The 27,426-nt window shown below is 46.9% G+C and overlaps 2 protein-coding genes across 2 annotated transcripts in view; both read left to right on the top strand.

The window, feature by feature from the left end:
• LOC309567520 (uncharacterized protein) overlaps window positions 1–27,426 on the top strand; it is a gene marked incomplete at its 5' end in the record, with an annotated part of 1,161,679 nt that overhangs the window by 1,046,908 nt on the left and 87,345 nt on the right. The window lies entirely within an intron of this gene.
• On the top strand, window positions 5,207–27,421 carry LOC309567215 (uncharacterized protein). Its single transcript, XM_082272594.1, has 9 exons — window positions 5,207–5,414; window positions 13,577–13,705; window positions 13,906–14,040; window positions 14,127–14,250; window positions 14,367–14,464; window positions 14,544–14,750; window positions 14,874–15,015; window positions 26,572–26,791; window positions 26,976–27,421. Exons 2-9 carry the CDS (start codon window positions 13,601–13,603, stop codon window positions 27,331–27,333), a joined length of 1,389 nt encoding a protein of 462 aa, XP_082128720.1. The 5' UTR covers window positions 5,207–5,414; window positions 13,577–13,600; the 3' UTR covers window positions 27,334–27,421.

Raw genomic sequence — 27,426 nt, 5'->3', positions numbered from 1 at the left:
AAAATGGCTTCGGCCGGCCTATGTCCACTGCGCATGCGCTTGCCACCGCTCGGGGAGGCCCGTACATGTTCGGGGAGGCGGCGCATGCGTAGTGATGAAGCAGCCGGGCAGCGCCATTTTTTAATGGAAGGCGCCTCAGGGATGGGTAAGACAGACCCCCCCTGCACCATGCTCACAGCCCATTATCTCCTGCACCTTGCCCACAGTCCTGCATCTCCTGCACCATGCCCACAGCCCATCATCTCCTGCACCATGCCCACAACCCTGCACCTTGCCCATAGCCCTGCATCTCTTGCACCATGACCGTAGACCTGCACCATGCCCACAGCCCCCTGTATCTCCTGCACAATGCCCACAGCCCCCTGTATCTCCTGCACAATGCCCACAGCCCCTGCATCATTCCCACAGCCCCTGCATCTTCTGCACCATGCCCACAGCTCTGCATCTCCTGCACCATCCCCACAGTCCTGCATCTCCTGCATTATGCCCACAGCCCCTGCATCTTCTGCACCATCCCCGTAGCCCTGCATCTCCTGCACCATGCCCATAGCCCTGCATTATGCCCAATGCCCTGCATCTCCTGCGTTATGCCCACAGCCCCTGCATCCCCTGCACCATGCCCACAGCCCTGCATCCCCTGCACCATGCCCACAGCCCTACATCCCCTGCACCATGCCCACAGCCCTGCATCTCCTGCATTATGCCTATAGCTCTCCATCTCCTGCACCATGCCCACAACCCTGCATCTCCTGCACCATGCCCACAACCCTGCATCTCCTGCACCTTGCCCATAGCCCTTAATCTCTTGCACCATGCCCGTAGCCCTGCACCATGCCCACAGCCCTGCATCTCATGCATTATTCCCGCAGCTCCTGCACCATGCCCACAGCCCCACATCTCCTGCATTATGCCCACAGCCCTGCATCTCCTGCACCATGCCCACAACCCTGCATCTCCTGCACCATGCCCACAACCCTGCATCTCCTGCACCTTGCCCATAGCCCTTCATCTCTTGCACCATGCCCGTAGCCCTGCACCATGCCCACAGCCCTGCATCTCATGCATTATTCCCGCAGCTCCTTCACCATGCCCACAGCCCCGCATCTCCTGCATTATGCCCACAGCCCCGGAATCTCCTGCACCATGACCTCAGCCTCTGCATCTCCTGCACCTTGCCCATAGCCCTTCATCTCTTGCACCATGCCTGTAGCCCTGCACCATGCCCACAGCTCTGCATCCCCTGCACCATGCCCACAGCCCTGCATCTCCTGCACCATGCCCACAGCCCCTGCATCTCCTGCACCATGCCCACAGCCCCTGCATCTCCTGTACCATGCCTAGAGCCCCTGCATCTCCTGCACCATGACCTCAGCCTCTGCATCTCCTGCACCATGCCCACAGCTCTGCATCTCCTGCACCATACCCACAGCTCTGCATCTCCTGCACCATGCCCACAGTCCTGCATCTCCTGCATTATGCCCACAGCCCCTGCATCTCCTGCACAATGCCCACAGTCCTGCATCCCCTGCACCATGCCCACAGCCCTGCATCTCCTGCATTATGCCCACAGCCCCTGCATTTCCTGCACAATGCCCACAGTCCTGCATCCACTGCACCATGCCCACAGCCCTGCATCTCCTGCACCATGCCCACAGTTCTGCACCATGCCTACAGTCCTGCATCACATGCACCATGTCTGCAGCCCTGCATCTCCTGCACCATGCCCGTAGCCCTGCATCTCCGGCACCATGCCCGCAGCCCTGCACCATGCCCACAGCCCTGCATCTTCGGCACCATGCCCACAGCCCTGCATCTCCGGCACCATGCCCGCAGCCCTGCACCATGCCCACAGCCCTGCATCTCCTGCATCATGTCCACAGCCCTGCATCTCCTGCACCATGTCCACAGCCCTTGCATCACTTGCATCATGTGTGTTGCCTGGTGGACAAAAGAGCAGGACACAGCACTTCTTTCTGTCAGAATCTACACTCAGTGAGTAACCATTTCTATGCAATGTTTTGCAAATGTTATGCCTTTTTTTGTGCCATGTGCCAATTCTATGCCCCTAAAGCTTGTTTCCATGTTGTGCCAATTTTATGCCCTAACATCCCCCTCCCTTTAAAACTTGCATTATTATTATTATTTGCATTTATATAGCGACAACAAATTCTGTAGCGCTTAACAATATTCAATTACAAGCAAGTGGATCCCAAAAAATAACTGTATTCAGAAGTGGGTCTCGCCCCAAAAAAGTTTGGGAAGCCCTGCTCTAGGCAAACCTTCCCTTAATCTATCCACTGCTATATGTGCTCCAACCTGGAGATTCTCAGACCTATAGAGTTAGGCCCGCAGTATACAGAGGAGCCTTGGCGTGGGCACTGCGGATTACACAGATATATGAAATGTCTGCAACTAGAACCTCCGTTTTATCCTGAATTGTTAGACAGGACAATTTGTTTTGTGTTTTGCAGGCTGGCTGGTAAGTGTGCGGGAAATGTTTATGTTGTCTGTGATGTAGAATAGGAGACCCCTAACAGCAGTGATCTGCTTTCCATAATCCCGGGAAGACATCTTCTGCAATTCACACACTTTTATCTGCATCCCAAAATCCTCCTTATCAGTCCATTGATAGGTGAAATAAATGTGGGGGGAGGGGGGGTTGGATCTCTTATCTTTTCTATTCCTATAGCTAGCTCATCTATCAAAGTTCTGATAAGGTTAATGGTGAGGATATAAGAACAATGCTAGTGTAGCACCGCCTCCTTGAGGGCTGCTGGTTAGTCCTCTGCACTCACCTGACCCTGAGAATTATCCAACCCACTGGGCACTTTAGGTTCCGATATTTCAGTGGTAATCTCCAAAAACACACTGACACAATGGAGATACGAATCTTATTATTTACTGAAGAAAAGGGTAAATCAATCAAACTTCTTGATAACGAATAGGATACAGTGATAACAGATATAGCAGTGTCAATCACAATGGGGCTCAAGAGACCGACACTGTGGAGATAAATGTTCAGCAAACAGAGTGTTATATTCAACGAATAATGTTAACTGACTGTATTATCAGCTCTAACTGTCAAAGCTATTGTAATATATATACTGTATTAACCTTGAACACTGGCTGAACCTCTTCTAAATCAGAAATAATAATATCTCTTCTTCCCTTAATAAGTATCTAACAGTATTCTAACAGGTCCCCTTTAAGACAGTATGTACTAAAGTTCCTGCCCTAGCAAGGCCTTGCGGAATTTTCGCAGGGAGTTGGAGCTCTTATCTCTCTTTAATGTGATATTTGTGATCTCAAAGTAATAGTGTCAATTAAATTCTGTCTGCAGTCAGTGTGTAATGGATGTAGGTTTATACTTGTGATTTAGGAAGTCACCGGGCACTTTCTCACACAGCCGTGTCCACTTGTGATTATCCTGCCGCCCAGGCGATGTATTTCCCCCATGCTCCTGTGTCACTGGGGATGTTCGGCTCTCGCTGTCCCGGTTAGTCAGTTCAACTTCACCCACTCTGTACTCAGCTCCACTGGACCTATCACCGCTCTGTGACTACCAGCATCCGCACCGCTGAGGATAGGATCCGCTCTCCTTAGGCCGCACTCTCTGGCCTCCGACACCAACAGTGTCCTCTGGCACCTCTCTGACTGATCCGTCCTCCACGAGTCCCAGAAGCAAGAGAGCACACGCTCGGCCCAGCAGGGAGGTATATCAGCTCTCCCATGATCCTCTCTCTGTCCTGTGGCTCCCTGGGAGTATAGTCCCTCCTACCAGCCACGTAACAGTCTGCCTTCAGATACAAACTACATCTCCCACAATCCAGTTCATCCATTCCCAGGGAAAGCCAACCAGTCACGTAAAAGCCTTAAAGGAGCATTCTGGCTGCATTATAACAATAACTTGAATAGATATATTTATGACATTTATACATACTGTACTTTGCAGTGAGTTTGTATAAAGTCATTATGAAAATTCCCATTTCTGTTCTGTGCTCATCGATGCCAATATTCCCTCCCAGTCTAAATCCTGGAGAGCAGCCCTCATCCTTGGAAAATTTGCTCTCTTAAAGCGGAGTTCCACCCAAAAGTGGAACTTCCGCTTTAGGTGGTCCTAACCCCGACATGCCACATTTGGCATGTCATTTTATTGGGGGGGGGAGCGGGTACCTAGTTTTGACAGGTACCCGCTCCCACTTCCGCTCGGAGCGCCGCGGCGCCCTGAGCGGAAGTTCTCCTCTCCCCCTCCCTCCCTGCAATCTTCTGGGACATGTCAAAGGTCCCAGAAGATTGCTGGCCAATCACGGCGCGTAGCGCAACTCGCGCATGCGCAGTGCGTACCCGGCTGTGAAGCCGCAAACTGTCACAGCCGGGTGCCCACAGCAGTGATGCCGGCGCCGAGGGAGAGTATCGAGGCTTCGGGCGGCCGCATCGCTGGACCGTTGGACAGGTGAGTGAAATGGCTGGAACTCCGCTTTAAAGTTAAGTGTTTTTGTATTTCCTGTATGCGTTTTTTCTTACAGCTAACATTAAATACGGATGAGGACGAGGAATAGCAAGAAGGAGCTCAGAGACAAATGAGAATATTGCTCAGCCAATGGGAGATTATCTCAGCATGAATTACATAATAAAAGAGATGAGGGGGAGGAAGTCACTTAAGGTGACCATAGATACATGGAAATTCAGCTGGTTCAGCAGGGATCACTCACATTTTCCTCCACGTATGGCCAGTAGAGATAGGCTCGGGTGTGTTCGAGTTCGCATGTGCTCAATCCCACCAGGTAGCCGACACTATAGTCCGCTAATCACAGGCAGTGAGACCTTTCCCGATCTGTGCAGTTGCTGATCGGGAAATGTCTCACTGCCTGTGATTAGCGGAGTGCAGTTGTCAGTTTCCTGGCGGGATCGGGCACGTGCAAACTGGAACATGCCCGAGCTCATCTCTATTGGACAGCTTTGGAAGCAATATATATTAATCATCAACTGATCCTCCTGAAGGGGTTATTCTACATATTACCTCCTCTGCCACCAGTTCCTGCAGTGTCTTCGCTCTACTTCCTATGGAATGTCCTGTCTGTGCCTGACATCACTTCCTGTCTGTACCTGACATCACTTCCTGTCTGTATTCCATAGAGACTTCCTGTCTGGTTAGAAGTGAGATCACCTCCTTGTGGAGCTCAGAGGAACTGCAGCCCTGAGAAACATCTGGTAGTGTGAACACGGCCTTGTGCTGTGTGTGTATATACTGTATATCCTTCCCCTTTCTCTCCTCCCTGAGTGTGTATGAAGAGGCGGAGCTCCTGCTGGAACAGCGGTCGGAGGAGGAAGCCGAGTCTAGGAGGGAGACTGAGAGAAAGCGCAGCAGACTTGCAGGAGTGAGCGAGGAGGATCCAGTTCCTTTGCCATCGGAGGTGAGGAGAGTGTGAAGGATGTTTGTGACTCTGGTAGATGAAAAGCTGGGAGTCATATTGCTCTGGTGAGTGGGGAAGCACTACTAAGGGGGCGCCCTCACCATCACGTGTGTAAGAGGTGGAAGAAGGCGTGGCTACACTACAGCTGGCACAGATTGGAGCACGGAGAACTTTCACACCTTATCAACTTTTCATTCATTTGTGGATTTTTTTGAGCCAAATAAGTTTGTTGAAGTAGATGCAAAGTGGAAGCAGTGGATTTTTAGACAGCTCTATATTGAGCACAAAATATTGTATGATTACATGAATTTGCACAGGTTTTAAGTTTAGTTAATATAGCAGCAAATATTATAAGAATAAAGAAATTGGTGTAAAGTGGAAGCAGTAGATCTGCAGAGAATATTATTTGGAGCCCCTAGCACTTTATATATGAATGTATCCACATATTTTAGTGTATTTGTGATGATTTATGTGCACACACAATAGGACAGCGCTGTGACACACAATGCTCTTCTAGGTGATAAAGGGAATTCTTACCTTTGTTACAGCAGCAGTCCGGTAGAAGTTATTTTTGTAGGTATTTGAGGTGTTACACATAGCGTGGGTTTTTTTCCATTTATATTGGTGATATAATTGCCCAAATCTGGGGATCGGGAGCAATTTCCACCCAGATGTTCTACATGACTAAATCTGCCATTAATTTTACTGCAAAATCAAAGGTTCCAAAATGTCTCCCCCCGAGCAGTAATATATTTATCTCCTCCCCCCCGAGCAGTAATATATTTATCTCCTCCCCCCCGAGCAGTAATATATTTATCTCCTCCCCCCCGAGCAGTAATATATTTCTATCCCCCTTGGTGGGAGTGGAGATGACCCATCTATAAGGAGATACAGTACATACACACACAGCACAAGGCCGTGTTCACACTATCAGACGTTTCTCAGGGCTAAAGTTCCTCTGATCTCCACAAGGTGGTGATCTCACTTCTACCCAGACAGGAAGTCTCTATGAAATACAGACAGGAAGTGATGTCAGGTACAGACAGGAAGTGATGTCAGGGACAGACAGGAAGTGAGCTGGAATAAAGACAGGAAGTTCCGGGTCAGAGGTGAGTTGAGAGGAAGAGAGGAGACAAAGCCGGGGAGTGGCAGGAGAGAAGGTAAGAAGATCTTATTTTCTATTTACACCCAGTAACCCCCCGTCATGTCCGTCCTCTTCCTCCATAGTCACTGTGACCTCTTTTATCTCCAGCAGATGATGATACACACATATATAGTGTGGAAACTTAGAATAATCCCATATATCACAATGAGGGAATTTATGATCTGTACCACGAGGGGAGTTATTGGTGTCAGTAAATGGCGGTTCCAGAGTTGTATGTGGGGGGGGGGATGGAATGATAATTAAATGTCGGGATTAGGGAAGATTTCTGTAAGATTTTACACAGGAATGATCAGCGCCCCCTCCAGAGACACTATGTCGAGTCTCACAATAGGAGTCTGAAAGGGACTGGATTTTGGGGCGATGCGATGGTGAACCCGGAGGGGGGGGGGGGTTTATCAAAAAGAAGTCCAGATGGGAATCAAAATGGATTTTTCAGCTGAATACAATTGCTCCGGCTGGACTGAATATTGATATTGAGCTGTTTGCTTTTGATTCATTTTTTATATAATTTTACCAGTTATGGATGATTATAAATAAAGTTTTGTATGAATTTAGTGATATATGATGATATAGAGAATTTTATAAAGTTATTTTGGGCTATAAATGGTTAAGGAATCTGGGTGGGGGTAGGGAGTGCATTTTAGGACCTCTTCACCTGCCAATAGTCCTCCTGGACAAAGATTGGTGTTTTCCAATCCAAACACGTCGGATGTCACCAGGTTAGGGGAGCGCCCTCTCTGGTTACATCTAAGAGGTTTCCGTCCCGGAGGATCTGTGATCGGGACTCCCAGTATTCCCCATATACTGCTATAGAGACGTCTATTGCTTCACACACACCACAAACTCTGGGGGACTACAGAGCCCAGCACACCTAGTCATCTACAGCCGGGGGTTTTCTGAGTCAGTGCTGCCAGGTTACCCCAGGAGTTGTCTGACACTTTGTTATCAGAAGGTTTTATTGGAACTATTGGGTTGTGGGTTCAGATATATTTTGTCAATAGTGCAAGCGCTGCCCCAAAATGTATTATTTGTAGATTAACCCCTTCAGGGTCAGAGCATTTCCCCATTTATGGGGCCGGAACATTCTCTTCATTTTGTAGTTAAACTTTAGCAATATGTGTTATTGTGCCCTCAATCACCTCCACAGCAGTTATTGTGTCCCCGATCACCTCCACAGCAGTTATTGTGTCCCCGATCTCTGCCACACCAGTGATTGTGTCCCCGATCACCTCCACAGCAGTTATTGTGTCCCCGATCACCTCCACAGCAGTTATTGTGTCCCCGATCACCTCCACAGCAGTTATTGTGTCCCCGATCTCTGCCACACCAGTTGTTGTGTCCCCGATCACCTCCACACCAGTTGTTGTGTCCCCGATCACCTCCACAGCAGTGATTGTGTCCCCGATCACCTCCACAGCAGTGATTGTGTCCCCGATCACCTCCACAGCAGTGATTGTGTCCCCGATCACCTCCATACCAGTGATTGTGTCCCCGATCACCTCCATACCAGTGATTTTGTCCCCGATCATCTCCACACCAGTTACAGTGTCACTGATCTCTGCCACACCAGTGCATTGTTGCCCCTGCCTGCCACCTATCCTTACCCTGGCCTGTTTACTGACCATGTTTCTATCTGCTGTCTGTATTATTTGCATGTTTGCTGACCAAGTCTCTGCCTGCGTCCTGAACTGACCGATCTGAACATCCCTCTGATTATGTTCCTGCAATATATCATGCCAATGAACATGGCCTTCCTGGGGGCAGCCATTTGCCAGTAGGCTAGGTTTGCTTGACTTCTGGGAACTGGGACGGCTATAGGTGGCGCTACACTAAGCTATATTCCCTGATCACTCATACAGAGGTGACCATTACACTACATTGGTTTTTACACAATTGGTTGTGTGATACATAAGATACAATGGGCTCCATTCACAACAATTTTTTTTTAGGTGATCTGACATATTTTTCCCAAATACCGCGTGCAATGCTGACAATGTCAATTCACTTTCCCTTTTATGCGGTACTTATCTCAAAGGGCAAAAGCGCTCGGTAAATACCGCATACAACTTCATTAAAGTCAGTTCACAAAAGGAAATAAATAAATGCATGTGGTAATTAGGTAGTGGTCCAGGCATGCAATAGTTAGGGATTGTTTGATTTTAACTGAATGTTAGGGAGCAGGCGGTCACCATGTCCTTAACAACTTGTAACTGCCATGGTAGTTAAGGAATGGTTGGCCGCCACATCCTTAACAATCATGAGTCATCTGCTGTCAGTGGGGTTCCCTGCTGAAGGCAGAATTTAAACAAAGGAATTTGCCGGCGTTTTAAAAATTAAGAAATAAAAAAACAGCATGGCCCCCTAATCTCTTTGGGTCTGGTATGGATTTTAAGGGGAACCCCATGCCAAAATGTTTCTAGAAATAGGATGGAGTTCCCCCCCCCCCCTCCCTCAAAAAAATCCAGACCCTTATTTGAGCATGCAGCTGGCAGGCCAGGAAATGGGGGACAAATGAGTGACCCCCTCCTAAACCATACCAGGCCACATGCTCTCAACATGGGGGGGGGGATGCTTCGGGGCCGGGGGCTCCCCCCAAAGCACCTTGTCTCCCTTGTTGATGAGGACCCTGGCTCGCGGGTGGGGGGGCTTATTGAAATCTGGGATCAAGTGGGCCCCCAGATCCCACCCCCCCCCCCCGTGTGAATGAGTATGGGGTACTTAGTACTCCTACTCATTCTCTAAAAAAGTGCTCAAAGTTATTAAAAACCCACAGCCAGTATTTGACAAGTCCTTTATTTAACCACTTTACCACCGGAGGATTTTGCTGTCTTCCGTCCAGGCCACTTTTTGGGATTCGGCGCTGTGCAACTTTACCCAAACGAAATTGACGTTCTTTTTTTCCCACAAACAGAGCTTTCTTTTGGTGGTATTTGATCACCTGTGCGATTTTTACTTTTTGCGCTATAAACAAAAAAAGAGCGACAATTTTGCAAAAATAACAATATTTTTCACATTTTCTTTATATGAAAATCCCCCCCAAAAAAATGTAAAAATCCAATTTTTTTTAAATTTTTGGCCAATTTGTTTTCTGCTACCTATGTTTGGTAAAAAAAATCGCAATAAGCATATTTTGATTGGTTTGTGCAAAAGTCATTGCGTTTACTAACTAAGGGAAAGATTTCTGTCATTTTTTTTTTTTAACTAGTAATGGCGGTGATCTGCGATTTTTTTTTGCGGGACTGCGACATTGCGGTGGACAGATCGGACCCTTGACTGACATTTTTGACACTTTTGGGGGTACCAGTGACATTACTGCAGTAATCAGTGCTATACATATGCACTGTTACTGTAAAAATGACACTGGCAGTGAAGGGGTGAATTTTATTGGAGAGGGAGGGGTTAATGTATGCCTGGTGCTTACTGACGTGTGGGGGGGGAGGTGACTGTGTGAGACAGGGACAGATCGGATGTCCAGCTATGCTGAACACTCCGATCTGTCAGTCCCTGTCACTATGGAGATCCGCCCGCTCTGTTTACACAGGCGGGTGGATCTCCTCACTCGATTCCCCGACGATCCCCCTGGCCCGACGATCCCCCTGGCCCGACTCCCGCTGTGAATGAAAACAGCGGGAGCGCCGCCTACAGGGGGAGGAGTCCAGCGACGTAGGTCTACGTCGCTGGACGGGATTGTGCCACTTTGCCGCAGTACGCTCCATGTGAGCGGTGGGCAAGTGGTTAAAAAAAAAAATGAAAAAAATAAATGTCCTCTGAAGTAGATCCAACATCAATCACGATGAACAGCAGCTGTCAGCCCGAAAGAAAAATAAAAACCCAACTCAAATTCCAATGATAGCAGATGACTCATGGTTGTTAATGACGTGGCAGCCGCCCGATCCTTAACAACCATGACAGTTACTAGTTGCTAAAGACATTGGCGGTCACCCACTCCTTAACAACCAGCTATTTACTGCTTGTTAAGGACCCCGGCTACCACTGACATTAAAGTACTGCAAGCTTTCACCACATAAATATCGCATTGTATCATAAAATAGTGCATACTGTGTTTTAGTAGCTTTTTTATTTAGTGAATTGCAAAAAAAAATTTAAAAAGCAGTTGTTAAAAGCAGTAGTTACCACTTAGTGAATGAAACCCAATGTTCCTTATATAATCAGTGCAGAAAAAGTCTCACACATTTGGTATCACCATACTCAGAAGGGGTAGCAGAATGTGTTTTGGGGTGTAATTCTAAGTATATCCATGTTGAGTGCAAGAAATATCTTATTAAACTGACAAATTTGTGTAAAAAAAATGTAATTTTCATTTTCTTGTCGCATTTTCCAAAAGCTTGTGTAAATAAAATGAAAGTGGTTGTAAAGGCAGAAGGTGCATTCTATACATTAAGATGAAAATCCGCCTGGGTGAAGCAGCTCCCCTAATACTTACCTGAGGTCCCTCTCTATCCAGCGATGTCCACGAGTGTCTCAGCAGTCGGAGATTCTCCCTCCATTGGCTGCCGCTGCTGTCAGTCAGCTAGCCAGCCAATCAGGGGGCTGGGCTGGGCAAAGTTGGGGCTCCGTGTCTGCATAGACCCAGGGAGCTGTGGCTTGGGTGCCCCTATAGCCTAGCCAGCTGCGGGGGCACAGAACAGAAGGGAGGGGCCAGGATCACAGAAGAGGGATCCGGGCTGCTCTGTGCAAATCCACTGCAACAGTGCAGGTAAATATAACATGATTGTTATTCTTATGGGAAAAAACAAGACTTTACAATCACTTTAAGTCTTCAAAAGACTCCGCATGCCTCCAATAAAATACCTTTGGGTGTTCACTCTCCAAAACGGAGTCATTTTGTGGATGTTGCTATTGTCCTGATGCTCCAGGGCCTTCAAATATTTGATAAATAGTCAGAAAATTTGATGTGTAATTTATGCCCCTAAAACACCTTGTAACGGATCAACTGGCACCCCGACTGGGTACCTCCATTGACGGCTGCTCCTAATGCTTCCCGAGGGCTCCAAGCACTCCACCAGACACCATAACCACCACAGACCCCACGAACCGCCACAGCTTGGTTGGGGTCTTGCTGTCTACTACCTACCCTGGACCTACGACAAGGCTCCAGGTTCCAGTGGGTGACCCTCTCTTTCCCCAGAGATTGGAACAGGAACAAGCTCTTACAAGAGCTTAATGTTTATTCAAGGGACTGTGAAGAGCATAGCAATCCCATGTAGCAGATTCCCCCAATAAGAGACAGGACTTTAGATTGAGGGTGAAGTAGAACTCTTTATTAAACAGTCACACAGAATTAATATACAGCATGGACCTCCCCCTCCTGATCATATTACCACACACAGGTCGGGGTTGCCTGATTACATTATCATATGCAGATGGAATTGTATACAGAAACTGAATTGACCTGAACTAATTATCTTGCCATCTGGACAGAAACAATGTGAGCAATAACATTTAACAATGGGACAGGCAGACTTTACACAATCCACATTCCATAATCCACATTCCATCTCAATAGATAGACAATAGGATAAGACTGCCAATGACAGTCTGCCATCTCTTAAATTGAAATACAGTACATGGAATACACATCTACGTATTGCTATGATTATTTAGAAGTCAGACTTCATGGTAACAGGCTATAGGTCTCAGTGTCAAGTGGGATTAAATCTTCATAGTTATTGAGAGATATTGTTGATAAATATTACTGTCCCATTTGAAGTTATCCAAACCATATTCTCAGTGTCCATTAAGTATCTGTCTTTCACTCCCAGTGATGGTGAATACTTTCACACACCTGACATTTCTCCTTGGATTTTGGGTCCCTCTGTGTGATTAGGCTGTGAAAAAGTCTCACATGTGTTATCACCATACTCGGAAGGAGTAGCAGAATTTGTTTTGGTTGTAATTCTGTAATGTCCATGTTTAGAAATACTGTATCTTATTTGACAACTTTGTGTAAAAATAAATACATTTTGATTGATTTTCTTTCCTGCTTTTTCCAAAAACTTTTTGCAAAAAAATTACATTTTAAAAAACTCACTTTGCCTTTCAAAAAATATGTCAGAGTGTTTACTTTCCAAAATGGGGTAATTTTATGTTTTTTTTTTGTGCTGTTTTGGTGTTCCAGGACCTCCAAAAATGTGTAGATAGGAAATGAGATGCGTTATTTATGCTCATTGAAAGTTCAATGGTGCTCCTGGGATTTTGGGTCCCTCTATACAGCTAGGCTTTGAGTTGTAAATATGAGTATGTCTATGCTATGTGTTAGAAATAACTTGGAAAAATTGAAACTTTTTGAAAATAAATGTAAATTATTTCCTGAAAATTTCCCAAAGACTGTGACAAAAAGTTACAAGTTCAACTTCAAAAAACTCACCATGCCTCTTACTAGACACCTTGGGTTGTCTACTTTCCAAAAAGGGGTAATTTGGGGGGTATTTGTACTGTAATGAAATTTTAGGGCCTCAAGAAATGCCATTCGTACATCAGGATTATTCAATTTCTAAATCTATATCCCATAGTTTGTATATTCTACAACTTTCCTACAGATTAAATAATATACACTGATTTGGGCTATTTTTAGCACAGAAATATATCAGAATACATTTTGCCCTAAATTTGAAGAAAGATTATTTATTTGCTAAATTGTATAACAGAAACTCTGAATTTTTTTTAAAAAAAATTTGAATTTTTTTCATTTATATAGCAAAAAATGTAAAAACCAATGTGGATTAAACACCAACAAAAGAAAGTCTAAAAAAAGAATAAAAATTTAATTTGGGTACAGCATTACATGACTGAGTATTTGGCATTGAAAGTGTGAGAGCGCTGAAATTGGACAATTGGCCTGGGCAGGAAGAGGGTGAAAGTGTCTGGTATTGAGGTGGTTAAATGTACAGCAACCCCCCTATTACCTCCTCACATCCACATCCTATTATTGTGTGACCAATACCATCCAAATAATTCTTTCTTTCATTTCCCAGAGTTATCCGTCTACAAGGAGACCTGTATGGATGAAATGACCCCACCAATGAGGATGGAGGAGGACCGGAGTCACATGACTGAGAAGATCCTAAACCTCACCCTGGAGATCATCTACCTGCTGACCGGAGAGGTGAGAAGGATTCTGGGAGGTCACATGACATCACTCTTATCTCTATTAATAAAACACAGACCTGACCGGAGAGGTGAGGAGGATTCTGGGAGGTCACATGACATCACTCTTATCTCTATTAATAAAACACAGACCTGACCGGAGAGGTGAGGAGGATTCTGGGATTCTAACATGATATTCCTATTGGTTCTCCAATACAGAGATTTCCTCCGGTGAAGTCAGGTGATCATATGACCATCACAGTGCCTCCATGTGACTCCCTAAAACCTGAGAGACACAACATGGAGAAGATTCTAGAAGTCACCAAGAAGATGATGGAGCTGCTGACAGGAGAGGTGAGCGGTGCTGGGAATTCTGGGACATTATCCAGTAACAGACAAGGGATGTGTCTGGATGGTGACTGTATCATTGTGTGTGTCAGGTTCCTATAAGGTGTCAGGATGTCACTGTCTATTTCTCCATGGAGGAGTGGGAGTATTTAGAAGGACACAAGGATCTCTACAAGGACATCATGATGGAGAATCAGCCGCCCCTCACATCACCGGGTAAGAGGAGACTTTATTGTAAAGGAGAGAGCAGTACGGAGGCTCCACCTAGATCCCCCATCATCTGATAAACACATAGAAACAATGTATTCAGTCAGTGTGTGTGTTTCCTACAGATGGATCCAGTAATGGGAACCCACCAGAGAGATGTCCCCGTCCTCTGTATTCCCGGGATTCCACACAGGAAGGTCACACCATCCCCCACCATCATCAGGTAGATGCATAATAATCATCAGTAGTTCTGATTTATACACAGCATGTTTGTTACAATGAATGTTTTATTTTATATTCAGAGTGGAAACCTCGGGGATGATAATATTGATGTTAAAGAAGAGTATAAAGAGGAGGATGAGGAGTATGGAGTGATGGAGGAGTTTTCAGAAGGACACAAGGATATGATGGAGCCACCTAATACCAGGAACCCACCAGAGAGATGTCCCCGTCCTCTGTATTCCCGGGATTCCACACAGGAAGGTCACACCATCCCCCACTGTTATAAGGTTGGTGGGCGGAGTTTATAAAACACAGACTCATGGAGACAATGTGTATATTTTTTTATGTGATGTCACAATAATAAATCTTATATTTTACAGATGATTTTCTCTCTCATTTTCTTGGTTTAGAGTGGAGATCCAATCGATATAGAATTTGAGGTTAAAGCAGAAGAAGAAGAGACGTATGTGAGGGATGATCAGCAGTCTATGGAGGAGGATGGAATAACGGGGACATTTATAGAGGAGGACACTCCTACAGAGATCAGCACAGGTAAGTCATTAACACTAAATACATTCCTCCACCCATACTGCTCACTGATTGGTCCAGAGTAGGACAGGGACTGGGTGATATCAGCCTGTAATCCCCTGGTCACTTTCCTGAGCTGTGTTCCCCGTCCTGTATTCCTGTATTTCTCTCGGATAATCTTCCTTCTCTGTGCTGCAGACACAATTTATGTCTCTAGACTGGATTTATGGAGATTCTGGGGGTTCAGCCGGAATCAAATTGTTAATTGTCACCCTACATGTTACTAGACCCAGACCTAGACACCTGGTGCAGTACTTTGGGTCTTCTGTCTAGTAAGATCTCTGACAGAACAATTCTCCCGGGGTTACTTCCTCTGTTATTTGCTGGCTGTGCCAGGTGGAGGGATATGTCTGTTTAGTCTCACACCCAAGTCGCTGAGTGCAGTCTCAGGAGATGGGAGGCAGCGGTGTGGGACCTCTGCAACTTCTCTCATGTAAACATATACGCTTCCACTGATTACTGACTACCAATATTATGAGTCCTGACCCCCTGCACTATATACTCTATGTTGTACATTACATACTCCTGACCCCTGCACTATATACTCTATGTTGTACATTACATACTCCTGACCCCTGCACTATATACTCTATGTTGTACATTACATCTTTCTGATACTATATAGTCCTAAATTTTGGACCCCATATAATAAGTTGTACATTACATAGTCCTTACTACTTTTACACCCCTTTCCTACCAGCTGCACATTTTATATCTGATTGGAGGACAGACTTTTACATGGTGATAATAATGTGATAACATCCTCAGACTTTGGAACCTTAAACAGAAAGTGATAATGTGGGAGGAGTCAGTAACCCAATGATGGTGGTCTTCAGGATCAGTCCACTCTTCATCTATATACTCTATGTTTTACATTACATACTCCTGACCCCTGTACTATATACTCTATGTTTTACATTACATACTCCTGACCCCCGCACTATATACTCTATGTTGTACATTACATACTCCTGACCCCTGCACTATATACTCTATGTTGTACATTACATACTCCTGACCCCTGCACTATATACTCTATGTTGTACATTACATACTCCTGACCCCTGCACTATATACTCTATATTGTACATTACATACTCCTGACCCCCGCACTATATACTCTATGTTGTACATTACATACTCCTGAACCCTGCACTATATACTCTGTTGTATATTACATCATTCTGATCCTATATACAGTTGTTCTCATAAGTTTACACACCCTGGCAGAATTTATGATTTCTTGGCCATTTCTCAGAGAATATGAATGATAACACAAAAAATGTTCTTTCACTCATGGTTAGTGATTGGCTGAAGCCATTTTTTTTATCAATAAGCTGTGTTTACTCTTTTTATATCATAATGGCATTAGAAACTCCCCAAATCATACTGATCAAAAGTTTACACACCCCAGTTCTTAATACCGTGTTTTGCCCCCTTTACCATCAATGACAGCTTGAAGTGTTTTGTGGTATTTGTGGATGAGGCTCTTTATCTTCTCAGATAGTAAAGCTGCCCATTCTTCCTGGCAGAAGCCTCCAGCTCCTGTAAATTCTTGGGCTGTCTTGCATGAACGGCACGTTTGAGATCTCCCCAGAGTGGCTCAATGATATTGAGGTCAGGAGACTCAGATGGCCACTCCAGAACCTTCGCTTTATTCTGCTGTAGCCAATGACAGGTGGACTTGGCCTTGTGTTTAGGATCATTGTCATGTTGGAATGTCCAAGTACATCCCATGCGCTGCTTCCGGGCTGATGAATGGAAATTTTCCTCCAATATTTTTTGATAACATCCTGCATTCATCTTACCATCAATTCTGAACAGATTTCCTGTGCCTTTGCAGCTCACATATCCCCCAAACATCAGCGATCCACCTCCGTGTTTCACAGTCGGAATGGTGTACCCTGTAGGCCTTGTTGACTCCTCTCCAAATGTAGCATTTATGGTTGTAGCCAAAAAATAATATTTTTGTAAGATCTTTCCGTAAAATCTTTTTCTCTGGTGTCCATTGACAGACGCAGCCTCATCTTCATGAGCTGTGTGGGTTATGCTGCCACCTGTAGGAGTAGTCTAGGCAGTACGTTAGTACAAATTTTGACATTTACACGCCCACGGGGCTCTCCCTCCAGACAAAACCCTCACAGACACTGCCCGGCATGTCAGTTTAGTTGTAAACAGTGAAGAAAACAAAAAACATCCCCATCAGTGGGGCGGGTGCTGCGTCTGTCAATGGACATCAGAGAAAAATATTTTACAGTAAGCTTAAAAAAAATCGTATTTTCTCTATCGTCCATTGACAGACGCAGCCTCATCTTCATGAGCTGTGTGGGACCTCCCAAAGCAAAATAGGCATGAGGGGTGGGAAAAAAACACAACCAAAAAGTTAAACTTAAAACTCCAAAGGCTAAACCTAGCCAACTGGGTAACATGAAGCTTAACCAAAACAGGAGCTCACCCAGGTAAAAATTTTCTGTCATTAAACAGCAGCCTGCAAAACCTTGCAGTCAAAAGAGGCATCCAAACATGCCAACAAATCCACCTTGTAAAATTTGGTAAAGGTGTGCACAGACGACCAAGTCGCCGCTTTACAAACTTGTACAACAGAGTAGGGCTGCCACGACGCGTCGACGTAGTCGACTACAAAAAATCGTCGACGTGCGGAAAAAGCGTCAACGCGTGACGTCACACGCCCCCGGCCGGCCGCCGCGCCGCTTGAAGCATTGCCGGCCGGGTGAAATTCCCCCGCCGGGCTCCGTCGGAGACGAGAGGTGAGCGCTGACCGTCTCCAGCACCCCTGTACTCCCTGTACTGCCACAGCTTCTGCCGCAACACATTCGCCATCCTCCCCGATCACCCAGCTGCGGCGCTACACCGGCTTGTAATGGCCTGTACTAGGTGGGAGGGCTTACTGGGGGGTCTGTACTGGGAGGGGGGGCTTACTAAGTGGTCTGTACAGTACAGACCACTTAGTAAGCCCCCCTCCCAGTACAGACCCCCCAGTAAGCCCTCCCACCCAGTACAGACCACTTAGTAAGCCCCCCCTCCCAGTGCAGACCCCTCAGTAAGCCCTGTACTAGGTGGGAGGGCTTACTGAGGGGTCTGAACTGGGAGGGGGGCTTACTAAGGGGTCTGTACTGGGTGGGAGGGCTTACTGGGGGGTCTGTACTGGGAGGGGGGGCTTACTAAGGGGTCTGTACTAGGTTGGAGGGCTTACTGAGGGGTCTGTACTAGTGTACTGGGAGGGGGGCTTACTAAGTGGTCTGTACAGTACAGACCACTTAGTAAGCCCCCCTTCCAGTACAGACCCCTTAGTAAGCCCCCCCTCCCAGTGAAGACCCCTCAGTAAGCCCTCCCACCCAGTACATACTGTACTAGGTGGGAGGGCTTACTGAGGGGTCTGCACTGGGAGGGGGGCTTACTAAGTGGTCTGTACTGGGTGGGAGGGCTTACTGAGGGGTCTGTACTGGGAGGGGGGTTTAGTAAGTGGTCTGTACTAGGTGGGAGGGCTTACTGAGGGGTCTGAACTGGGGGGGGGGGCTTAGTAAGTGGTATGTACTAGGTGGGAGGGCTTACTGAGGGGTCTGAACTGGGAGGGGGGCTTACTAAGGGGTCTGTACTGGGTGGGAGGGCTTACTGGGGGGTCTGTACTGGGAGGGGGGGGCATACTAAGTGGTCTGTACTAGGTGGGAGGGCTTACTGTGGGGGTCTGTAGTGGGAGGGGGGCTTACTGAGGGGTCTGTAGTGGGAGGGGGGCTTACTGAGGGGTCTGTATTAATTACAGGATTAATTAGCTAATCAAAAAAACACTAAATTAAGCAAAAAAAATAAAATAAAAATAATCGTTAGATTAGTCGACTAATCGTAAAAATAATCGATAGATTAGTCAACAGACAAATTAATCGTTAGTTGCAGCCCTACAACAGAGGCCTGATGGCGAAAAGCCCAAGAGGCGCTCTAGTAAAATGAGCCTTCACAGGGAAAGGAGGAACCTGGCCCTTGAGTGAATAAGCCTGAACAACCGTCTGCCTGATCAAGCTCAAAATGGTCGCAGCGGACACAGCCAAACCTTTCCGAAGACCGTTCGTAAGGACAAAGAGAGAGTCCGACTTCCTAAAGGACTCAGTAACCGTCGGATAAACCCTTGCTGCCTGAAGCACATCCAGAGAATGCAAGGCAATTTCTTTCGTATGTTTAGGCTTAGGTCATAAGGAAGGCAACACAATGTCTTCATTAAGGTGAAAGGGGACCACTTTATACCTGTGGACCACCAAATAAGGAGAACTAAAGGACAATGCTGCCAACTCAAACTGCGAGCAGAAGTAATAGCCACTAGGAAGGCAACATCATGTGACAAGGAAAGCAGAGAAATCTCCCTGATATTCTCAAAGGGAGGCTTTTGAAGAACAGACAAAACCAGATTGAGATCCCACGGAGGTAGCGGAGATCTCCTTGGAGGAGTCAGATGACGCATACCCTGGATGAAAGTGCAAATCAAGCTATTAGTTGCCAACTGACGTTGGTAGTAAACAGCCAAGGCCGACACCTGGCCCTTGATAGTACCTAAGGCCAAGCGCTGCTCAACCCCTTTTTGTAAAGGCACAAAGGAGATGAAACACATCCGGCTGAAGGGACCATTCCCCCGGATGAAGGGACCATTCCCCCTGTTCCAACGCCTGCTGACTCAGGTAATCCGCTTGCCATTTTTCCACCCCCGGAATGTGGACTGCGGAAAGAGTCAGGGCATGTTGTTCCGCCCAAAACAGAATCTCGGCCACTTCTTTGGCCGCCAGGACACTCTTGGGGCCCCCCTGATGATTGATGTAGGCCATGGCCGTGACATTGTCTGACTGTATCCAAACCGGAGAGCCATGTATCCGACCCGTCCAGTGAAGCAGGCAGAGCTTGATCTCTCTCAGCTCCAGAATATTGATCGGCAAAGAGGACTCCTCCATCGCCCAATTCCCCTGGGCACATAGCTTCCCTAGCTGGCGTCCGTGTTGACCACTGTCCAAAACACCGGCAGGAAGGACTTGCCCTGGCACAGGGTAGGTGACTGGAGCCATCAAGAAAGAGCTGACTTTGTAAGATGGCTCAAGCTAATCTTCTGGTCCAATGACCGAGGATCTCTGTTCAATTACGCTAGAATCTCCTTTTGCAAAGGTCTCGAGTGAGACTGAGCAAACGGAACTGCTTCTAAGGTAGATACCATTAGACCCAGGGCCCTCATGAAAGCCCTCAGGGAGGACTGATCAGACTCCATCAGCAACCTGACTGCTTTTTGTAGCTTCTGAAGTTTGTCCAGGGGGAGAAAGACCCTCGCCAGAGCAGAGTGGAGATTCAACCCCAGATAAGTCACCGGTACTGACGGCGTCAGAGCAGATTTTTTTTAAATTGATTGTCCAACCAAATTCTTGAAGGGTCTGAATTTTGATAGAGATGTTGCCCAACAGATCTGAGTGTGAGACTGCTCGCAACAGGACATCGTCCAGATATTTCACAATTGCGATACCTCACTGATGTAACAAGGCCAGCACACAGGCTAGGACCCTGGTAAATACTCTGAGAGCCGAGGCGAGACCAAAGGGTAATGCCACAATTTGAAAATGCTCCTCTGCCACCGCAAAGCGGAGGAATCGCTGATGCCCCACAAAAATGGGGACTTGGAGATACGCATCCTAGAGATCGATGGAAGCCAGAAAACCCCAGATTCAAGGACGCCACCACTGATCGAATGGACCCCATTCAAAACTTCTACACCCGCACAAATCGGTTCAGAGCCTTGAGATCCAGAATTGGGATGCACCTTGCCCTCCTTTCTGAGCACGTGAACAGGTTTGAATAGAAACCTTAAAAGCGTTCCTGCGGAGGAACTGACCCAATCATCCCTTGAGCCAGGAGATCTTGCACAGCCTGTCGCAGATCCTTCAAACACTCTGGAGACAGGCGAAGATTTGACAAAAAAAAACTGTCCCCTGGCCGGGACCAGAGTTCGATCTTGTACCCGGAACAAATCAGTTTGCAAACCCAATTGTCCTGAATGAAGGAAGTCCAGGGTTCCTGGAAGAAGCGCAGATGTCCCCCCACCCCTGAGTCAGAGGAGGGGCGCCCCTTCAGGCTGAAGAGGACTTGTTAGCAGCACCGGACTGACCGGCCTTGGGCTTGCCCCAATGCTTTTTAGCCCCTCTAGAAGCTCTGAACGGCTTACCTTTTTTCTTGCGCCCCGGAGGCACAAAAAATAGCTTGTGAGCAGAAAAGGAGGGACCCTGCTTAGTCTTACCCTTGGATGATTGAGGAAGAAGAGTATTCTTCCCTCCAGTCATGCCCTTGATCAACTCATCCAATGAGTCGTCCAATAAATGCTCTCCCAGAAAAGGGAGGTCAGCCGATCAGCCAAACCATGCATCTCAAAGCAATGCCCACGGCCGAAACCCTGGCCACTAGGGGAGCCTCATTCATAGACACATTACACAGGAACACCAGAGCCTCGATCACCTGGTCCAACAGTTCCAGCTGTTCTGGGGGAACAGCCTCGGAGTCCAAAGACGCCCACAAACCCCTATTCCACTCCGTCACCGTCTGTGAGACTAAAACAGACACAAACACTGGTTTCAAAATGGAACCCGCCAACACATGAAGATGGCGGGAAAGGGATTCCACCCGCCTGTCCACCGGATCCGTAAAAAACGGGGAATCTTGCACAGGCACAAGAGTAATTTGGCTAACACGTGCTTAACGCGCCGCCATTGGTCATTCACAATATTGTGAAAAGTGTCGGGACAAGGGAAAACCTTGCCAGCTTTCTGAGACTTCTGGGAGCTAAAGGCCACCCGCTTCCCTGCCGGCGTGGGCTCATCAGCCAATTTTAAAGTGTCCTGTACTGAAATAATTGGGACATCCACCAAGGTGCGTTCCCACGCTGCAACTGAAGAGGACAGGTCCTCTTCACCATCTGATTGCGAGAACAGCGACCCCTCGGGAAGGGGAGGATCCGGGGCAACCTCATCATCCTCTGAAGCAGAGGACATCTCTATAGATGGAGAAGGCAGCGGCCATTTTCGGCTATCAGCTATCAGCCTGACTAAATAAACTTTTGTCGCCAGGCTTTCCAGAGCTGCTGAAATCGCAGCCAGCGACTGTGATCCAGACTGTCCGGGAGTTGCACAGAGTGGGTCTGAGGGTGAAATCACAGTTTGGGACTCCATATTGCAAGTCACAAAAAACTGTACTGTTGCTTTAAGAAGCACCGATCGCGGTTCCCACCACTGATTTCAGCGGTCTGCAGAGATCCCCTTTAAAATAAACGAACAGCAGAGCCTGCAGGGATATGTCCGCAGGGACCCCAGTACTGTACCACCTTAGAGAAAACGTCCTGATCCTTCCAGCAGCATGCAGAAAGAGACCGGAAATGACCACGGCCAGCGGCAGGAAACAGAACACAGGAAGTGATCTCATCTGAATGAAAGGTCACGCTGCTCAGTGCAGTACAAAGGCTACACAAACATGGATGCTCATACAGTCACAATAGGAAGCACAGGGAAAATGGCTGCCCCATACAAGTCTATGGGGAAAAGCTACAATACCCACACTTAAGATGGCGGCGCCCACGGCGAGCCATGCGGCCAGGGAATTACATTGTGAAGGCCTCAGGATCCACAACAGGAACCAGCAAGCCCAAGGTACCATGCCACCCCCCCCCCCCCAGGCACCAGGCGCCCCGGACACGCAGCCCCCACTCAGGAAAAAAAGGGGGGGGTAGACACACAGATCAAGCACCAGGCAGGCCAGGGGGATCTTTCAGGAGGTACAATCCCATTATAACCAGGAGAGGGCCCACATCCCCCCAATGCCATCAGGGGCAAAGGGGGCACATTTACTCACGATACCATGGACTGGGTGGGCTCCGCTTTGGGCAGACTGCCTCCCACCCGAAGTGGGGTGCTGCCATCCGAGGGGTACGCTGCAACTCCAGGTCCTTGCGTCCCGGCGAGGCATCCACTCGCAGGCTTGCCCCCATCCGGAAAAAGGGGGGGCTGTCGTGGCTAGGCCTACTGAGGGACGTTAACCTGCTCACGCTCGTAGGTCAGGCTGGGGGGACCATAAGAATCTAGATTATCCAGCGCGAATCCCCAGCCGGCATCGTTGCTTGTAAATCACCAGGAAATTATTCCCTGAACACTAAGTAGCAGAGTGAGTAAAGAGAAATAAAATAAAAATATTCTGAAAAGAATAAAAAAACTGAGATCGGAGTCCCAGCAGGAAACCTAGGTCCTACTCCTTCTCTAGGCAGAAACAAACTGATGTGCTGGGCTTTGTCTGTGAGGGTTATGCCTGGAGAGACAGCCCCGTGGGCGTGTATATGGTAAAGCTTTGTACTAACGTACTGCCTAGATTACTCCTGCAGGTGGCAGCATAACTCGCACAGCTCATGAAGATGAGGCTGCGTCTGTCAATGGACGATAGAGAAAGCTCAATTTTGGTCTCCTCACTCTGGATGACTTTGTGGCAGAAGGTTTGAGGCCTGTCTCTGTGCTGTTTGGTGTAGTGTAAGCGGGATACTTTGTGGTAGGTTTGAGGCCTGTCTCTGTGCTGTTTGGTGTAGTGTAAGCGGGATACTTCCTGGTAGAAGGTTTGAGGCCTGTCTCTGTGCTGTTTGTCATAGTGTAGGTGGGATACTTTGTGGTAGAAGGTTTGAGGCTTGTCTCTGTGCTGTTTGGTGTAGTGTAAGTGGGATACTTTGTGGTAGAAGGTTTGAGGCCTGTCTCTGTGCTGTTTGGCGTAGTGTAAGTGGGATACTTTGTGGTAGAAGGTTTGAGGCCTGTCTCTGTGCTGTTTGGTGTAGTGTAAGTGGGATACTTCCTGGTAGAAGATTTGAGGCCTGTCTCTGTGCTGTTTGGCGTAGTGTAAGTGGGATACTTTGTGGTAGAAGGTTTGAGGCTTGTCTCTGTGTTGTTTGGTGTAGTGTAAGCGGGATACTTTGTGGTAGGTTTGAGGCCTGTCTCTGTGCTGTTTGGTGTAGTGTAAGCGGGATACTTCCTGGTAGAAGGTTTGAGGCCTGTCTCTGTGCTGTTTGTCATAGTGTAAGTGGGATACTTTGTGGTAGAAGGTTTGAGGCTTGTCTCTGTGCTGTTTGGTGTAGTGTAAGTGGGATACTTTGTGGTAGAAGGTTTGAGGCCTGTCTCTGTGCTGTTTGGCGTAGTGTAAGTGGGATACTTTGTGGTAGAAGGTTTGAGGCCTGTCTCTGTGCTGTTTGGTGTAGTGTAAGTGGGATACTTTGTGGTAGAAGGTTTGAGGCCTGTCTCTGTGCTGTTTGGCGTAGTGTAAGTGGGATACTTTGTGGTAGAAGGTTTGAGGCCTGTCTCCCGACTGTTTTGGTGTAGTGTAAGTGGGATACTTTCTGGTAGAAGGTTTGAGGCCTGTCTCTGTGCTGTTTGGTGTAGTGTAAGTGGGATACTTTGTGGTAGAAGGTTTGAGGCCTGTCTCTGTGCTGTTTGACGTAGTGTAAGTGGGATACTTTGTGGTAGAAGGTTTGAGGCCTGTCTCTGTGCTGTTTGGTGTAGTGTAAGCGGGATACTTTGTGGTAGAAGGTTTGAGGCCTGTCTCTGTGTTATTTGGTGTAGTGTAAGCGGGATACTTTGTGGTAGAAGGTTTGAGGCCTGTCTCTGAGCTGTTTGGTGTAGTGTAAGCGGGATACTTTGTGGTAGAAGGTTTGAGGCCTGTCTCTGTGCTGTTTGGTGTAGTGTAAGTGGAATACTTTGTGGTAGAAGGTTTGAGGCCTGTCTCTGTGTTATTTGGTGTAGTGTAAGCGGGATACTTTGTGGTAGAAGGTTTGAGGCCTGTCTCTGAGCTGTTTGGTGTAGTGTAAGCGGGATACTTTGTGGTAGAAGATTTGAGGCCTGTCTCTGTGCTGTTTGGTGTAGTGTAAGTGGAATACTTTGTGGTAGAATGTTTGAGGCCTGTCTCTGTGCTGTTTGGTGTAGTGTAAGCGGGATACTTTGTGGCATTTGCGTAGTAATGACTTTCTTCTGGCGACTCGACCATGCAGCCCATCTTTTTTCAACTGCCTCCTTATTGGGCATTTTGGAAAAAGCCACCCCACATGTTTTCAGAGAGTTCTGGATTTTACCTGAAGTTACTTCTGGGTTTTCTTTGCATCCCAAACAATTTTCCTAGCAGTTGTGGCTGAAATTTTAGTTGATCTTACTGACCTTGATTTGGTTTCACCAGAACTCCTTATTTTCCATTTCTTGATTAGAGTTTGCACACTGCTGATTGGCATTCTCAATTCCTTGGATATCTTTTTATATCCCTTTCCTGTTTTTATATACAGTTCAACTACCTTTTCCCGCACATCCCACAGACAATTCTTTTGCTTTCCCCATGACTCAGAATCCAGAAACGTCAGTGCAGCACTGGATGGAAGATGGAAGGGTCTGTCAGGAGTCCAGAAACTCAATTGACCTTTTATACACACACACTAATTACAACCACACAGGTCACAGGTGAGGATGGGGACCTTTAATAGCCATTCAAACCTATTTGTGCAAACTTGTGTGCATGTTATCAGGCCAAAATCACCGGGGGTGTGTAAACTTTTATATCAGGGTGATTTGGGGAGTTTCTGTTGTCATTATGATATAAAAAGAGTAAACACAGCTGATTGATAATAAATGGCTTCAGCCAAACACTAACCATGAGTGGAAGAAAAGTTTTTGTGTTATCATTTATATTCTCTGAGAAATGGCCAAGAAATCAAATTCTGCCAGGGTGTGTAAACTTATGAGCACAACTGTAGTCCTATCTGTTGTATCTTATACAATGTGTTGTACATTACATACTCCTGACACCTGCACTATATACTCTATGTTGTACATTACATACTCCTGACTTCAGTTCTTTCCCCTCTACCCACTGCTATATATACACATAATATGGATTCTCTTTTGTTACCCATTTCATACCAGCTGGACATTTTTATATCGGATGATCTGATTGGAGGACAGACTTTTGCACAGTGATAATAATGTGATAACATCCTCCAACTTTGGAACCTTAAACAGAAAGTGATAATGAGGGAGGAGTCAGTAACCCAATGACGGTGGTCTTCAGGATCAGTCCAGTCTTCATCTTGGTTGTTCTCCCCGCATCCTCACTCTCTGACCTCTAGGTGGGGCTCAGCCCCGCTGTTATTCATGACTAAATCATGGAGTAAATAAGGAAGTGCGGGACTTCTTGTGTTGGGAAGATGGCAATGAGTGATAGAGGGGGAGGGGACACTCGTCCTATAATCCCCTCATCACTGTCACTCCTATAAAAGACAGTTCTCGTTGTTTCCTCACTCTCTGACTAAGGTCCATGAATAAAGAAATGAACTGGTAGGAGATCAGAGGACCCATTTACTAGTTACCTTGAGGGGGGAATTGTAAGATCCTCAGAGACAAAGCTGCCTGATGTGGGCGGAGTCCTGGTTTAGGGGGAAAAATCTGCTGATGTCTAGTAATAATCTTTGTATTTCTATTTTAGTAGATGGACGGGAGATGAGGAAAACCTCAGAGGATTCTCTCACTTTGTCTCCAGACTGTAAAGTAGAAGATGAGGACATCACACAGTATAGTCCAGAAGAAAACCCGGCTACCTCAAATGTCCATCCGGCACCACACAGTGTAGATGGACCATCGTATTCCTCTTATCCTGAGGAACCTCAGACTGTCAGGGACATTGCCGTCCTTCTGACAGATGAGAGGTTTTCCTGTACTGAGTGCGGGAAGGGTTTCCCTTTTAAATACCGTCTTAATGAACATAAAATAACTCATACGGGGGAGAAGCCGTATTCCTGCCTTGAGTGTGGGAAATGTTTTTCAATGAAGTCTAATCTTCACACACATAAGAGATCTCACACGGGGGAGAAGCCACATTCCTGTCCTGAGTGCGGGAAGTGTTTTCAGTTTCAATCCCATCTTAATAGGCATAAAAGATCTCACACAGGGGAAAAGCCGTATTCCTGTCCTGAGTGCGGGAAGTGTTTCCCTTTTAATTCTCAGCTTAACAGCCATAAAAGAACTCACACAATGGAAAAACCTTATTCCTGTCCTGAGTGCGGGAAATGTTTTGCACATAAATCAAATCTTAACACACATCAAAGACTGCACACAGGGGAGAAGCCGTATTCCTGTCCTGAGTGCGGCAAATGTTTTGCACAGCATTCCGCTTTTTACACACATCAGAAATCTCACACGGGGGAGAAGCCATATTCCTGTCCTGAGTGCGGGAAATGTTTTTCATTGATATATAATCTTTACACTCATCAGAGATTGCACAAGGGGGAGAAGCGATACTCCTGTCCTAAGTGCGGGAAACGTTTTTCAGAGAAGTCCAATC

Source organism: Pelophylax lessonae, assembly GCF_965119305.1.
Source record: "Pelophylax lessonae genome assembly, chromosome: 11".
NCBI classification, from domain to species: domain Eukaryota; kingdom Metazoa; phylum Chordata; class Amphibia; order Anura; family Ranidae; genus Pelophylax; species Pelophylax lessonae.
The sequence above is the reverse complement of the archived record's forward strand: the minus strand, read 5'-3'. Positions and strand labels throughout refer to the sequence as shown.